Source organism: Panthera leo, chromosome E2 (genome assembly GCF_018350215.1).
Source record: "Panthera leo isolate Ple1 chromosome E2, P.leo_Ple1_pat1.1, whole genome shotgun sequence".
NCBI lineage: Eukaryota > Metazoa > Chordata > Mammalia > Carnivora > Felidae > Panthera > Panthera leo.
The window spans coordinates 15035654-15050707 of record NC_056693.1 but is presented as its reverse complement, the minus strand read 5'-3'; the positions used below and the strand labels follow the sequence as shown (position 1 = coordinate 15050707).

General features: G+C 50.6%; 1 protein-coding gene across 3 annotated transcripts; it reads right to left on the bottom strand.

The window, feature by feature from the left end:
- Positions 1 to 567: 567 nt before the first annotated feature.
- On the bottom strand, positions 568 to 12580 carry FBXO27 (F-box protein 27). 3 transcript variants are annotated; one of them, XM_042920453.1, is made up of 6 exons: positions 12531 to 12580; positions 11905 to 12287; positions 11638 to 11749; positions 11460 to 11555; positions 7745 to 7880; positions 6180 to 6964 (listed from the first exon to the last, which is right to left on the bottom strand). In XM_042920453.1, the coding sequence occupies exons 2-6, from the start codon at positions 12254 to 12256 to the stop codon at positions 6821 to 6823; spliced, it is 840 nt and encodes a 279-aa protein (XP_042776387.1). In that variant the 5' UTR covers positions 12257 to 12287; positions 12531 to 12580; the 3' UTR covers positions 6180 to 6820. The 3 variants fall into 3 exon arrangements, with proteins under 3 accessions (XP_042776388.1, XP_042776387.1, XP_042776386.1); XM_042920454.1 differs by lacking the exons at positions 6180 to 6964; positions 12531 to 12580 and adding an exon at positions 568 to 884 and having other exon boundaries at positions 11905 to 12349; XM_042920452.1 differs by lacking the exon at positions 12531 to 12580 and having other exon boundaries at positions 11905 to 12349.
- Between the last annotated feature and the right edge of the window lie 2474 nt (positions 12581 to 15054).

Genomic DNA, 15054 nt, shown 5'->3' with positions numbered 1-15054 from the left:
TGGCTCAGTCGGTTAAGCCTCGGACTCTTGATTTCAGCCCAGGTCGTGATCTCGTGGTTCGTGAGTTCTGTGCCGACAGCGTGGAGCCTGCTTGGGTTTCTGTCTCTCCCTCTCTCTCTCTGCCCCTCCCTCACGGGCTCTCTCTCTCTTTCTAAATAAATAAATAAATAAAATGAACTTTAAACATTTTTCAAAAAAAAGAAAAATTCTGTTTAAGAAAAAAGAACTAACAATCAAACAAAGGCAGAATAAAGACTTTTTCAGGTATACGATATATACGTGTGTGTGTGTGTGTGTGTGTGTGTGTGCACCAGGCTGGAAAATCAACAGCCACGGAGGGTCGGGCATGTGATTTCCACGAGGCCTCATCAGCAAGCTAAAACTGTTCCACATGTTATCTGCTTGTAGACTGAAGATGGCCTCTATTTTCATATTGTCTCCTTTTCTCCAAAGGCTCTCATAGGCCAAAATTATAGCAAATATCATTTACGGAGCCTTGTACTCGTTCTGTTTCCAATACCCCCATTGGCGGCAAAAACAAGACAGTGTCTCTCACACACACACACACACACACACACACACACACACACAAACACACCTTGTTTTTTGTAGCTTTCCCTGACCCGGATAATCTCTCCAGTGTACATTACAAGCATATGACATTATATTGTTTCGTATTCTCTCACGAGATGGTCTGTAGGGTGTGGGGGTGCAGGCACAAGGGGAGACAGAGGAGAGGCTCAGGAAATCAGTTTATTATACTCACAGGTCCCAGAGACAGGAGGTGTGTCGCACAGGGCCGCATGGGAAAGACACAGTGTGGCCAGGAGGCGAGAGGCGAGACCCAGGTGGGGGAAGGTTTAAGCCACTTTTGTTGGGGTGTCCTGGGGAAAGACAGGGCAGGATGAACCATTTGGGACTGGTCAGCGTGCATGATTTCACGACTCAGACTACAGGGGTGGTTCCTAGTTGCCTGGCACCCAGCCCTGGGGTGGTGAAGCAGAGGAATATTGCCCCCGGGGGTGCTGGAGCCACACGGAGGAGGTCTGGCTCTGGATTGGTTTGTTTTCCTACCACGGGCAGGCTCCTGTAGGGTTCTTTGTGGTCTCTAAGAATCGGCCAGGAGGCACACTGTCTCCCCAGTCAAGAAGGTCTTTTAAGCCGTCAAGCTGTCATAATAAACAGAAAACACACACACACACACACACACACACACACACACACACACACACACACGGGTATATATACATATACGTAGACATTGATCATTGATTATTTTAATCATACATCCAGATGAAATGGCCGTTAAAATACAAAGCCATTTTTCAAATTTCCCTTTTTCTTTGAGATATAATTGATGGATAGCATTGGATTATAAATTTTCCCCCCTTTCCCCCACCTCATTACAAGTTTACTCAAATCCCTAAAAGTAAATTCAGCACTGGGGCGCCCGGCTCGGTCGGCAGAGCATGCGACTGTTGATCTCAGGGTCATGAGTTCAAGCCCCATATTGGGCTTGGAGCCTGCTTGAAAGAAAGAAAGAAGGAAAGAAAGGAGAGAAAGAAAAAGAAGTGGAGAAAGAAAGGAGAGGAAGAAAGAAAGATAAGGAGGAAGAAGGAAAGAAAGAAAGGAAGAAAGAAGTAAAAGAAAGAAGGAAAGAGAAAAAAGGAAGGAAAAAAGGAAAGGAAAGAAAGAAAGTGAAAGAAGAAAGCAAATAAAGAAAAGAAAGCAAGCAAGCAAAGAAAGAAAAAGAAATAATCTAGCATTTAATTCAGCATTTACCAGGTTAACATCACGGCTGCTCAGAGATCCCGGTGGGGTAGGAGGGGCTGCTGTGGCCTCCAGGCTGAAGGGCTGGCAAGTTTCTTTTCCATGGTGCTCCCTTGGGCTTACCTAAAACTTTGATCCACCCAGGGAATGGATGTAACCAGTTGTCCTCCCACTTAGAGGAGAACACAAGGCAAACTTTCAAACCTTTTAGTTCAACTAAAGTCTGTCTTTGGGGAATTTGGCCCCTTTCTCCTCCCACCTAGAGTAGACAGCAACTACAACTAACATTTACTGTCTTTTTTTTTTTTTTTTTTTAATATTTTATTTATTTTTAAGAAAGAGAAAGAGAGCACGTGCAGGGGAGGGGTAGAGAGTGAGGGGGACAGAGGATCTGAAGCCGGCCCTGCACTGACAGCAAAGAGCCCGATGCGGGGCTCAAACTCACCAACCGTGAGATCATGACCTGAGCCGAAGTTGGACGCTCAACCGACTGAGCCACCGAGGTGCCCCACGTTTATTGGCTTTGACCCCAAACTCATCTGGGGGAATGTTTGGGCCTTTTCTCCTCCTGCCTGGGAGAAAGTGGGAAACACCCAAGGCATCACCAGGCTGAGTCATTTTCTTCACCGTGGCTGGCACCTGCCCAAGTCAGTGAGGGGATCCTGTGAGCCAAATCCCCAAGGGTGGGACCTATTGTTTTAATTCCATAGGTGGCTTATCTCTTACAACAGACATCACCTAGGTGTCTTCATCCCTCACTCCTCTCCCTTTTTCCCAGATATTTTAGTCAGGATCTTCAGCCCCACCGCTGTCACCACCGTGCGTGTGTGTGTGTGTGTGTGTGTGTGTGTGTGTGTGTGTGTGTATGTGTATATAATCCCAAGATGACCCTCATGCTCAGATATTTGCCAGAAACGCTCCTGAAACTCAGTATATAGTTATACTCCCTCCTGAGACCGCAGTGGTGTAATTGCACGCACAGCTAGATAATAAGGGTTTGGAAAGACAGACAGCCTGGAAGAATCCATGTGCCGGTTCCTCGTGTCCTCTCCCTTCCCTGAGGGGTCACACAGAGTGTACTCCTGACCTAGCAGGTGTGTGATATCCAGGGAAGCTCATCAGAGATTCAGGACCCTAGGGTTTCCCAGGGTTGGGGGGGGTCCTGGCTCGTACCCAAATTCCAAACTCCCAGAATGAAAGCAAGCGTTTACCATAAACCATACTAAATATTTATGCAATGAGCCACCCTAACCGGTTAGGTAATGGCAGGGAAAACTTCCAAAATTCACTTTCCCAGATGTCAGCCATGAGCCAATGTTGCAATCAGGCTTCTCTCTCTCTTAATTAATTTTTTTTTAACGTTTATTCATTTTTGAGAGACAGAGAAAGACAGAGTGCAAGCAGGGGAGGGGTAGAGAGAGAGGGAGACACAGAATCCGAAGCAGGCTCCAGGCTCCGAGCTGTCAGCACAGAGCCCGACGCGGGGCTCGAACCCATGACCCGTGAGATCATGACCTGAGCCAAAGTCAGACACTTAACCAACGGAGCCACCCAGGCACACTGCAATCAGTCCTTTTTACGGGGAGGCCAGCTAGGTTAGCTCTTTGGGGGCAGTCACTGAATTGACATGACCGTCATGGTTTGCATTGCTATATTGCAGTCTTACATGAGAATGACCTCATACATAGAGAATACACACTCAAGAATTTTGCTGTGATGATGAAAATGTATTAGGTGTTTCAGGGGCAAAAAATCTTTGTGCCACACCTACAACTTCTCTGTTAAGTTTGAAGTTGCTGCAAAATAAAAACATATTAAAAAAATAATATGGAAGAGGGGAGAATCCATGGGGATGTGTGGATGGAGGACTGGCCATAAGCTGGTAAAACTGTTGCTGGGAGATAGATACACGGAGGTTACAATACTCTTCTCTTTGCTTTTGTTTATGTTTCAAATTCTCCGTGACAAAATAAAATAAGCGAACACTCTGTCGGCAAAGATGCCTTTAAACATGGTTATTTCTGGGGGCGCCAGGCTGGCATAGGGCATGTGATTCTTGATCTCCGGGTTGTGAGTTCAAGCCCCACCTTGGGTGTAAAGATCTCGTTAAATAAATAAGTAAGTAACTAAATAGGGGCGCCTGGGTGGCTCAGTCGGTTAAGCATCCGACTTCGGCTCAGGTCATGATCTCACGGGTCGTGGATCCAAGCTCTGTGCTAACAGTGCAGGGCCTGCTTGGAATCTCTCTCTCCCCCTTTCTCTCTGCCCCTCCCCCACTCTCACTTTCTCTTTCTCTCTCAAAATTAAATCTTTAAAAAAATTTACAAACATAAATAAAAATAAATAAAAAGATTAGTTCGGGGGGGGGGGAAACTGCATTGGAGGGCACTTTACATGTCTTCTTGTATTTCTTCTAATACACATACACACTCAGAAAAAGAGAACTACAGATAAGCAAAATAAATACAAAGTCACCACTACCAGAGATCATCACGGCAGTAACCCCGTAACCCTGTAGTTCACTGGCTTTTTGTTTTTTTTTTTTTAATTTTAAGTAAGCTCTGTGCCCAACGTACGGCTTGAACTCACAACCCTAGATCAAGAGTCATGGCTTGAACTCACAACCCTAGATCAAGAGTCACGGCTTGAACTCACAACCCTAGATCAAGAGTCACGGCTTGAACTCACAACCCTAGATCAAGAGTCACATGCTCTACTGAATGAGCCAGCCAGGTGCCTCCATAGTTAATATTCTTATTCTTCCGCATATATACACCTACCTACCTATCTATATACACATGCACATTCAGAACGTACTCCAGGATAGAAATACGTGCATGCACGTGTGTATGCATAAAGTAGTATCATTTAACTTGGGGGCGCACACACACACACACACACACACACACACACACACACACACGTAGGTGTATACATACAATATATGTGCCAAAGTTAAATTAAATTACATGGCTGCTTGGGGCGCCTGGGTGGCTCAGTCGGTTAAGCATCCAACTTCGGCGCAAGTCACAATCTCACAGTTTGTGGGTTCAAGCCCTGCATCGGACGGTCAGGCTCTGAGCTGACAGCTTGGGGCCTGGAGCCTGCTTCGGCTTCTGTGTCTCTCTCTGTCCCTCCCCCGCTCGCGCTCTGTCCGTATCTCTCTCTCTCAAAAATAAATTAAAAAAAAATTATATTGCTGCCTTTTTTTTTTAAAGCAATGGCCTCTACCTTTTCCTTCCTGTAAATGTTTTTCATATTCCTCATATCCAAATTCCCCCAGTTGACCCAAAAATACTCTCTAGAGCTGAATTGTCCAAACCAGTCTTTACTCCAGGCCCACACACTCCATCTGGTCACGACTCTTAGGTCTGTTTCAACCTGTCACAACTCCTTTTTTAAGAAACTGGCAAAAAAAAAAAAAAAAAAAAAAGCCACTTCTGGGCTCGTCTGGTTGCCTCTTTGCCGGTGTTTCCCTTCTATGGCAAGACGGGGCTGACGGCCTGACCCTCCAAGTGAGCAGTTCTGGGTGGGATACGGTGAGACCCACTTCATGTGGATCACATCAGAACACCCAGAACACCTCGGGGCGCCTGGCTGGCTCACTCAGTAGAGCACGCAACTCTTGGTCTGAGGGTTATGAGTTCAAGCCCCACACTGGGTGTAGAGATTACTTAAAAATAAAATCTTGGGGCGCCTGGGTGGCGCAGTCGGTTAAGCGTCCGACTTCAGCCAGGTCACGATCTCGCGGTCCGTGAGTTCGAGCCCCGCGTCAGGCTCTGGGCTGATGGCTCGGAGCCTGGAGCCTGTTTCCGATTCTGTGTCTCCCTCTCTCTCTGCCCCTCCCCCGTTCATGCTCTGTCTCTCTCTGTCCCAAAAATAAATTAAAAACGTTGAAAAAAAAAATAAATAAATAAAATCTTGGGGCGCCTGGGTGGCTCAGTCGGTTGAGCGTCCGACTTCAGCTCAGGTCATGATCTCACGGTTCACGAGTCCGAGCCCCATGTCGGGCTCTGCGCTGACCACTCAAGAGCCTGGAGCCTGCTTCGGATTCTGGGTCTCCCTCTCCCTCTGCCCCTCCCCCGCTCATGCTCTGTCTGTCTCCCTCTCAAAAATAAACATTAGAAAGTCACAACTGTGTTGCCGGTGTGATTACTGTACCTACGTCCACTGTCTGCCTAATACTTTTGACCCTGGTTGAAAATCTTTGTCTGAATCGATGGTTTCCTTGGGGCTCGGGAAATGATACTGTTCTAACTCTTCCGTTCTTTCCTACTAAAACACCTTCTATTGGGGTTTTCTTCTGTACTTTTCCCTCCTCCACCGGGACAGTTTGTTTTTTCGGACCAAGTAGTAACCAAGACAGTAACATTAGACTCGTATCGAAAAGATCCCAGGTACTTTTGGCAAAATAATAAATTTATTACATATGACCGGCAAGGTAGCCGTTGCGGATATATTATTCTCCCAACGTTCGCGAAACGTTTCAAAGTAAAAAATAATTTTATACACCACACAATCCCAGGGGTCCTTGAGGGTCTCCAAACGTTTTTTGAGCTAGTTGACTTTCAACTGCGAGATCTGGTCCCAGCCCCGAAGCTTCAGGAGGTGAAGTTTGCCACCCAAGGTGGCTGGAATCTTCCCAGCCACAAGGACAAGATTCTACTTCAGAGATGAGGGGGGTGCCCAAAAGGGACCAATGAAACCCCCGAAGCAGAAACAAGAGGAGACAAGGGTAGAGGGGGGCTGGGGTTGAATCAGAGGACCTCCGGGATGAGGGTGAAGAGCCCTCTCCAGGACCAGCACTCCTGGGTGCTCACCTGTGTCGTCCCCCCAGCCCTACAACAGCAGTAGGTAGATGTGATGGAGGAACTTTCTTCCTTCTAGTAGTTTCTAGAACCTGAAGAGGGGGCCCAGCAGGACCCTTGAATGGATTCTAGAGTATCCAGGATGCCAGGAGGTACATGTCCTTGGTTCATAAGAAGGCCTGGCCAACGGTCCCAGGTTCTGGAAGGCATAGGTCAGGTTGTTTTGCAAGGAGAGCGCTCGACTAAGACAGACGGGCCCGCACGACCACGCTGGAGTTGGTCACACGAGCTCCATAGTGACCCGCCCAGAACTGTGTGTCCTGGCCCCAATGTTCGAAGGACACAAAGCGGACGCCTATCTTGATGTCAGAGAACACGTGGGTGACCTGCGGGTAAAGGAGAGATCAGCCCGTTGTGCCACGGCCTTCTTCTCGAAAGCTGGGAGTGGGGCTCTCTGGCAGATGGAATCACACGGTTCCTCATTCTAATTCCCGTCCCCTTGAGCCTGGGTGGGTCTGTCTGTAACCCGGAGGGTGGCGGAAGTGATGCTAAGTGACCGTCGCCGAGTGAGTGCCAAAGCTGGGTCAGAAAAGGCAAGGCAGCTTGTCTTGGATTCTCTAGAGCCCTCCTCAAGGGATCCTGAGCCACCAGTGAGCAGTCTGGCTGCCCTGAGGTGGCCATGCCACGAGGAAATCCAAACCAGCCCTGGCAGAGACAACGCACACCAAAGCTCTCTGGGACTCGACGAAGCCACCAGCCGCTGTTCACACACACGGGAACCAGAAGCACCCAACAGAGCCCTCCTTATAGAAACCACGAGAAGATGGGGCGCCTGGGAGGCTCAGTCAGTTGAGCGTCTGATTTCAGCTCAGGTCGTGATCTCACGGTTCGTGAGTTCGAGCCCTGCGTCCAGCTCACCGCGGTGGGCGCGGAGGCCGTGGATCCTCTGTCCGCGCCCCCCCCACCGCCAGCCCCTTCCCCGCTCCCTTGCGCATGCGCTCTTTCTCTCTCAAAAATAAACGTTAAATAAAAGAAAGGAAACCACAAGAAGTACCAAAATGACTGCTGTTGACGTAAAGCCACTAAGTTTTGGGGTCATTTGTTACGCAACAGATAACCGTCCCAGGCCCCACCACCCTCTCCCCGTGCCCCTGTCAGAGACTCACCTGAAAGCAGACATTGTTGTTCCACTGCTGGATGGGAACAGGCATAGCAGAGAATTTATCCAGGACCGTCTGGTTGGCATCTAGAAGTTGGACAAGGAGTCGGTACATACAGCCACTGTCGTGTCGGGCTCCCCACCTGTGGAGGGAGGGAGGCCTTGAAGGCTGGACTAGCCCACTTGTCTCTTTGGGTGTCTGCCTGCCTCCCCCGCCCCCGAAATGGTCTCCCCATGTATGCAAATCCAAAATTTGCATACACAAATTTTGTAGCACGCCCAGCGTCCCCTGGGAGCTTGGCCCCACCGAAGACCCCATGAAGCAGAATCTGCATTAAACCGAGTGCCCCGGCTGGTCTGCAAGCACATCCGTTTTCTGAACAGTGACCTGGAGGCCTGGTCTTCAAGGCACCTTCTCCCGTGTTATTAAGGTGACAGTGGAAAGTGCTCTTTCTACGTTTAAATGGTGGCAAAAGATGTACCGCTGTCCAATGTATACACCGACATTTTATTTTTCCATTTTGTTTTTATTAAAAAAAAGTTTTTAAAGTTTATCTGCTCTTGAAAGAGAAGGACGGAGCATGAGCAGGGAAGAGGCGGAGAGAGAGGGGGACACGGAATCCGAAGCAGGCTCCAGGCTCCGAGCCGTCACCACAGAGCGGGATGCGGGCCTCGAACTCATGAACCGTGAGATCATGACCTGAGCCGAAGTCAGCTTAATCCACTGAGCCATCCAGGCGCCCCTGCATGTTGATATTTTAAAAGATAATTTTCATGTCAGTCATTTAAAACGACCAGGGGAGGGGTGCCTGGGTGGTTCAGCCAGTTAAGTGTCTGACTTCGGCTCAGGTCATGATCTCACAGTTCATGAGTTCGAGCCCCGCATCGGGCTCTCTGCGTTTAGCGCAGAGCCTGCTTTGGATCCTGTGTCTCCCCCTCTCTCTGCCCCTACCCCACTTGTGCTCTCTCTCAAAAATAAACAAACAAACAAACAAACAAACAAAGAAGAAGCCAGATACAAATTATATGCCATAGGACTCTCTCTGTCCCGAGTACAAAAATGGACAAAACTTACCTATTCTAACAGAATTCAGGACGGCAACTACTCTCGGGTGTGTAGTGATGGGAAAGGGGCTGGCAACACGGATTTGTTCACTTTGTGATAACTCACTGAGCTGCACACCTAAAATATGGACGCTTAAAAAAATAAAATAAAATATGTACCCTTTTGATGTTAGAAGTCAAAGTTTACAACTTAAGGGTAACGGACTACAAAAATACACAAATAAGGAGCGCCTGGGTGGCTCAGTCGGCTGGGCGTGATCTGGCAGCTCGTGGACTCCAATCCCGCGTCGGGCTCTGTGCCGACAGCTCAGAGCCTGGAGCCTGAGTCGGATTCTGTGTCTCCCTCTCTCTGCCCGCGCCCCCCCCACTCATGCTCTTTCTTTCTCTCAAAAATAAACATTCAAAAAACTGAAAAAAATACACGTAAGTTTCTTCCTTCAGAGACTTCACATTGTTCTTAGAATCGGACGTCCGCTCTCCATCTGCCACACAATTTTGTCCTCATGTGATAGTGACGTTTTTATTTTCTCCTGACTTTTTGGTTGCCCTTTCACACCGCTCTATGCCAACCGCATACCAGAATGTGTATTTGAATAGAAATTGATGGGGGCACCTGGGTGGCTCAGTCGGTTAAGCATCCGACTCTTTTTTAGGCATCTGACTCTTGATTTTGGCTCAGGTCAGGATCTCACGGTTGTGAGATCGAGCCCCGTGCCCAGCTTCGTGTTGGGTGTGAAGCCTGCTTAAGGTTCTGTGTCTCCCTCTGCCTCTCTCCTACTTGCACGTGCTCTTTTTCTCTCAAAACAAAACAAAAAACAAAAAAAAAAAAAGAAAAAAGAAAAAAGAAAAAAAGAAAGAAGAAAAAGAAATTAAAAAATTTTTTTCCTGTGACCATTAAGCGTTAACATTTTTCCTTTGGGACTGAATTATTACCCAGTAGTGGTTCCCGGCCTTTGCTGTGGATTGGAATCATCTGGAATTGTGGAAAAGCTATTGCATAGAAAAGAATTTAGCCTTGTCCCAAGGTACGGACGGCCTCTGCTCTCAGCTTCTGGGAGGTCATCTCTGGGCCTTTGGAATATCATGGCTGCCGGGAGTTACCTTTGTCTGCCTGGGGACCTTGGGTCATACTGGATACCCTACCAACATGATTCCAGCGCCGGCTGGCCGCATCCACAACAGTCCCACCGTGGCAGCTAGCCACTCCAGAAAGAGCCAACAACGTGGCTTAGGACACGTCAGGCAACATCAGTTGACCAGGAGGCTGAGACGAACCACATGATGAAGCACCGACAGAAATTCTGGTGCTTAGGCGCACTTCCCAGGTCGGCAAGGTTCCATGTATACAGTCACATGGATGTACAGGACAGTAATGCATCCTGACTCCGTGACCAGGGAACAATAGAAGGCCTGGGTTTGGTACTTCGATCCTGATACCTGGCTCTCACCCCTAGACACTCTGATTTCATTAGTATGGAGGGTGACCTGGGCGCTGGGAGTTTTCAATGCTCCTGCGTAACGCAGAGCAAAATTTGGGACCCGCTGATCATTACAATCAAATGGTACACGGTTGACCAGAACAGCACACAGGCTACAAAAGTTTGAGAACTACCGATTACATTAAAAACCAATTTTATTGTAAATTCCACCCCCCCCCCACCCCCCCACCAATGAGATGGATTTGCAGGGCGGGGGGAGTTACGGTGCCTTTAATTAAAAGTGAATTAGGTAAGGCTGAAATTTCAAGCGGTCACTCTGCCTGACTCTCCAGAAGTCTTTACATCCGGGGGGACCACACACCCTAGTGAGGGGCTTGGTTTTTCTGTAAAACTGGTGGACTGTGAGAAAGGGCCAGGAAAGGACAACCATATGATGCTCCCCTCCAAGATGTGATGTGTAGCTGATAATTTTAGAACAGGGAACACAGCTGTAGCAGATCTGGAACTGCCTCCCTTAAAAATTATCTGGGTCATGTATCCCTTGAAAAGTCTTCAGGTACTCCAGTTTCAAGACCATCACTACAGAGCACGATGAGCTCTGGAGTCGGAGGGGTCTGAGCCTCATGCCAGGTCTCACCGAGCCCTAGCTGTGCCACCAGGGCGAATCGCCTCCTCTTTCGGAACCTCTCAAATGTTCCTGAAACTCTCTTAAAAGATCTGAGGTCTTGAAATACACATTCTCACAGGCTCAAGGCTCAAAAAACAAAACGCTAAAACAGTTCACACTTATAAAGCGCTGGCTATGTACCTGACATGTAACCCTACCTTGTAAAGATGGGGAAACTGAGGCACACTGTGACTCACCCAAAGCCAGAAAGTTGCAGAGCCACGATCTGGACTTGGAAAGTCTGGCTCCAGAATGTAAACTTAGCTAACTATCCTCCAGTGCCTCCTCCCATGGCAAGGAGCATCTCATTCACAGACCAGACTGGTCTGGGCCAAGTCCTCTGTACTTGGATTCCAATCTGGCATCTTGCAATCCAGTTCCCCGGGAGAGGGGTGGAGGAGGGGAGGGGTTAAGTCATTGGCCTCCCTGATCTTCACTTTATCTGTCAGGGTTTGCCAGAGGAGGCCTAAATGAAGTCACCCGTGCAACAGTCACGGCGCGGCGCAGGTGGTCAGAGCTGAGCAAAGGGCTGTTTTTATCATCATACTCACCAGTCGGAGACACAAATCTCAATCTTGCCACTATCTAGCAGCTCTGGCCATAAGCCCTCCTCCTCCAGGTCCAAGACCTGCTTCTTGCGACACCAGCTAGTAAAGAGGAAGAAAGGTCACTAGAAGAGGCAGGTCTTGCTCACAACGGCCCTGGCCCTTGCGGGGTAGGGGCATTCACCTGAAGGAAGACACGAAGCAGGTCTGCGAGGGGGCCCCAGGCACCGTTGACCTGTTTACCTCCACCACCCAGCCGTCCCCACCGTGCTGCACCATCCATTTCCGGAGGCCTTCTGTTAAATAAAAAAGGCTTGCGCCCAAGTTCCTCGCCCGCCCACCAGCCGGCCGCCGCCTCCCACCGGCTCCGACGAGGCTCCGCCCCCGGCCCCTCCCACCGGCTCCCCGGAGGTAGACCGCCCCCACCCCCCGCCCAGCCTGCGTTCCCCACCCTGGCCGCAGGGATTGCGGATGAGGTTGCGTCCGATCGGTCGGCGCTCGCAGAAGCGGCCCAGGAGGCAGGGCCGGCCGTCGCGGGCGGGGGGCAGGCAGCTGCGGGCGAGCGGCAGCAGGGCGCCGTGGTCCCGGGCCAGGATGAGCAGCCACAGGGCCTGGCCGTCCACCAGGGCGCGCCAGCCCCGACACACCCGGCGGCAGCACCCCAGCAGCGTGCGTGGGGGCACGTGGCTCAGCACCACCAGGAGCAGCTCGGGCGGCAGTTGGCTCAGGTCCAGCGCCTCCTCGGGTTCGGGCTCCGGCGCGGGGACCCGGGCGGGCCGACCCCTGGAGGCCGAGGCGCCCATGTTCCCCACCCCGCGCCAGGCGCGGCGTTGACTGCGGGAGGGAAAGGTCGAGGAGTCAGGGGCCCGCAGCCACGGCGGCGGCGCGCGCGCGCAGCCTCCGCCGGCCCCGCCCCCGCCCGCCGCACCCCCGGGCCGCCGGCCGCCTCCTCGGCCCCGCCACGCCCCGTCTCAGTCCCCAGGTGCCGAGCCCCAGGCTCCCGACCCGTCCTTCCCCGCAGCCTCTCCACCCCGCCCCGCGCCCCCCTGCCAGGGCCGGCCAGCCCCCGAGTCCCACCTTGGGTCGGCGCCGGGGCCCCTCGCCCGCTAGCCCTCACCTGTCCCCTCGCACCCCCCTCCCCGCCTCCACGCTTTTACTCGCCGGCCCCTCCCTTCTTCGCCAGCTTTCCCACTCCCCGCCCCATCGTCCCTCTGGCTGGTTGGTCCCCGCGCTCCCCTCCCTCCGGCCTCCCAGCGCTCCCCCGCCCCCAGCCAGCCCCTCCCTCCCCATCCCTATACTTGCCAGATCCCCTCCTTCGGGGGGGGGGGGTCTTCCCACGGTGGGAGAACCACGGATCCCGACCTGACGCCGCAGACGGGGGAGGGGTGGGGGCCGCCGGGATCCTGGGTCCGTCCGCACCCTCCCGCCTCTTGGAGTGTCCCTTAACCCGGCCGGAAGACGCCTGGCGAGGAACAACTGCCGTTATTTTGGTTCAGGCATCCGGGCGGGAGGCCCCCTATCGCTTCGACTGCGGTTATTTTGGTTCAGGCATCCGGGCGGGAGGCCTCACGCCCGTTCACTCCTTTAAAAATCCCCATCACCTTTATGGCGGGGCAAGGTTAGCCCCATTTCACAGGCGAAAACAGGTGGGGTAGGAGCCAAACGCATAGCTATCTGGCTCCAAAAATGGGTGTTCTCACCAGAAGTAACTCCAGCCAAGCTTTACGGAGCGTTTTACTACCAGTCAGGGTAGCAACCCCCTGAGGTAGGTACTGCTGTGTGCCCCTTCACAGGCGAGAAAACAGGCGGGCAGACTTGCTTTGTGGTCACCCAGCTAGCGGGTGACAGAGCTGGGATTTGAACCCGGCCAGACTGGCTCCAGAATCCCTTTTAACCTCTATACTAAGGCTGTCCCAGTAAGAGCGAAATGTAAGCCACACATGTAATTATAAATATCAAGAAATAAAACCAGACCTGGATCCGTGTCCACGTGGAGCTTATATGATGAACAGAAGACATAATCAGCAAATTGTAGAGTGTTGGGGAAATAATTGAAAATACAATCTCCTGCCAATCCCGAAAAGCCTCTCCATAAACAGAAGAGAATGAAGCAGTTTTATCATTAAGCTTTAAGCCAGACTACAGTGCAGTGGGGCCATGATGAACAATAGATCTGACACGCAAATTACATAGTGTGTTAGAAGGTAATTAATGCTGTGGAAGAATAGACTAGGGAGGGCAATAGGCGCCAGCAGCCCGGGTGGGAGACCCTTAATTCTGAGACGTAAATTGACTATTACACTGGCCTGTTTCTTTCCAGTGCATACATTTTCAATAAACTTTTGATGTTTTCAAACCCGTCCAAAAGTGGGACAGAGTAAGGAGCACCCAGCTCCAGCTCCACAGTTACTCCTGGCCTGTCTGGTTTCAGTTCCACTCCTACCCGATTGCTCCCCCCCCCCCAATTTGAAGCAAATCCCAGCCATTACACCCTTCTGTCCATAACTGAAATTGTTGTTTTCACGGAAGAAGTAAACTGCGGAAATCTCTTTGATGATGAACTTATGAAAATTGGTTATGACCCATATGTGAGCTCAAAAAGGTTCCTTTTTTTTTTTTAAGATTTTTTTTTTTTGAACTTTAAAAACAAAGTAGGATAAAAGGACAACACTGACAAGTCAGATTCCTTCCCTTCCCCAGTTTTTCTCCGAGGCAATCTCTGTGAACTGGAGTTACATCCCAAGTTGTACTCTGATTAAAAAAGAAAAACAGGGGCGCCTGCGTGGCTCAGGGGGTTGGGGGGGTCTGACTCTTGATTTCCGCTCCGGTCATGATCCCAGGGTCATGGGATCGAGCCCCACATTGGGCTCCGTGCTGAGCGTGGAGCCTACTTAATATTCTCTTCTCTCTCTCTCTCTCAAATAAAAAAAGAAAAGAAAAACAAGGTGGGGCACCTGGCCGGCTCAGTTGGTAAGGCGTGCGACTCTTGATCTCAGGGTTGTGAGTTTGAGCCTCACGTTGGATGTAGAGATTATTTAAAAATAAAATCTTAAAAACAAAACAAAATAAAAACAAATATAAAGAAGTCCCTACCATCCAGAAGGTAAGGTAATAGTGATTACAGAATAATGGCTCCCAGGAGGGTGGTGGTGTGCAAAGAAGCCCAGGGGCCATTTGGGAAAGCTGTGGGGGCATTTTGGTGCCACAGGAATGGGGGAGGGTGTCGCTGGGAAGTCGCACACAGGACAATGTCACTCAGCAGAGAACTGTCCTGGATTCCTCCTCCTCATCGAGGTCCTGTGCATTCTCACATAGGAGGAGGAAAGCCTGTTAACCTGAACCCAGAAACCAATTCCATTTTGCGTGTGAATATGAAGTGTGTTAACACAGTTGTCCCAGAATTCAACTCCTGGGTCAATTGGAAGGCCACTTAGCTGGGTGGGGACTTGAGCCGTTATTCTTCAATTCACAAAACCAGAAAATCTCTGAATCTAGTTTTATGGAGCTTCAGGGATCCCCACAGAGGGGGAGGAGTATCCTGGGGCTATATCGAATCCCGGGGGTGGGGGGTGGGGGGAGGGACTTTGAAAACGCAGTTTCT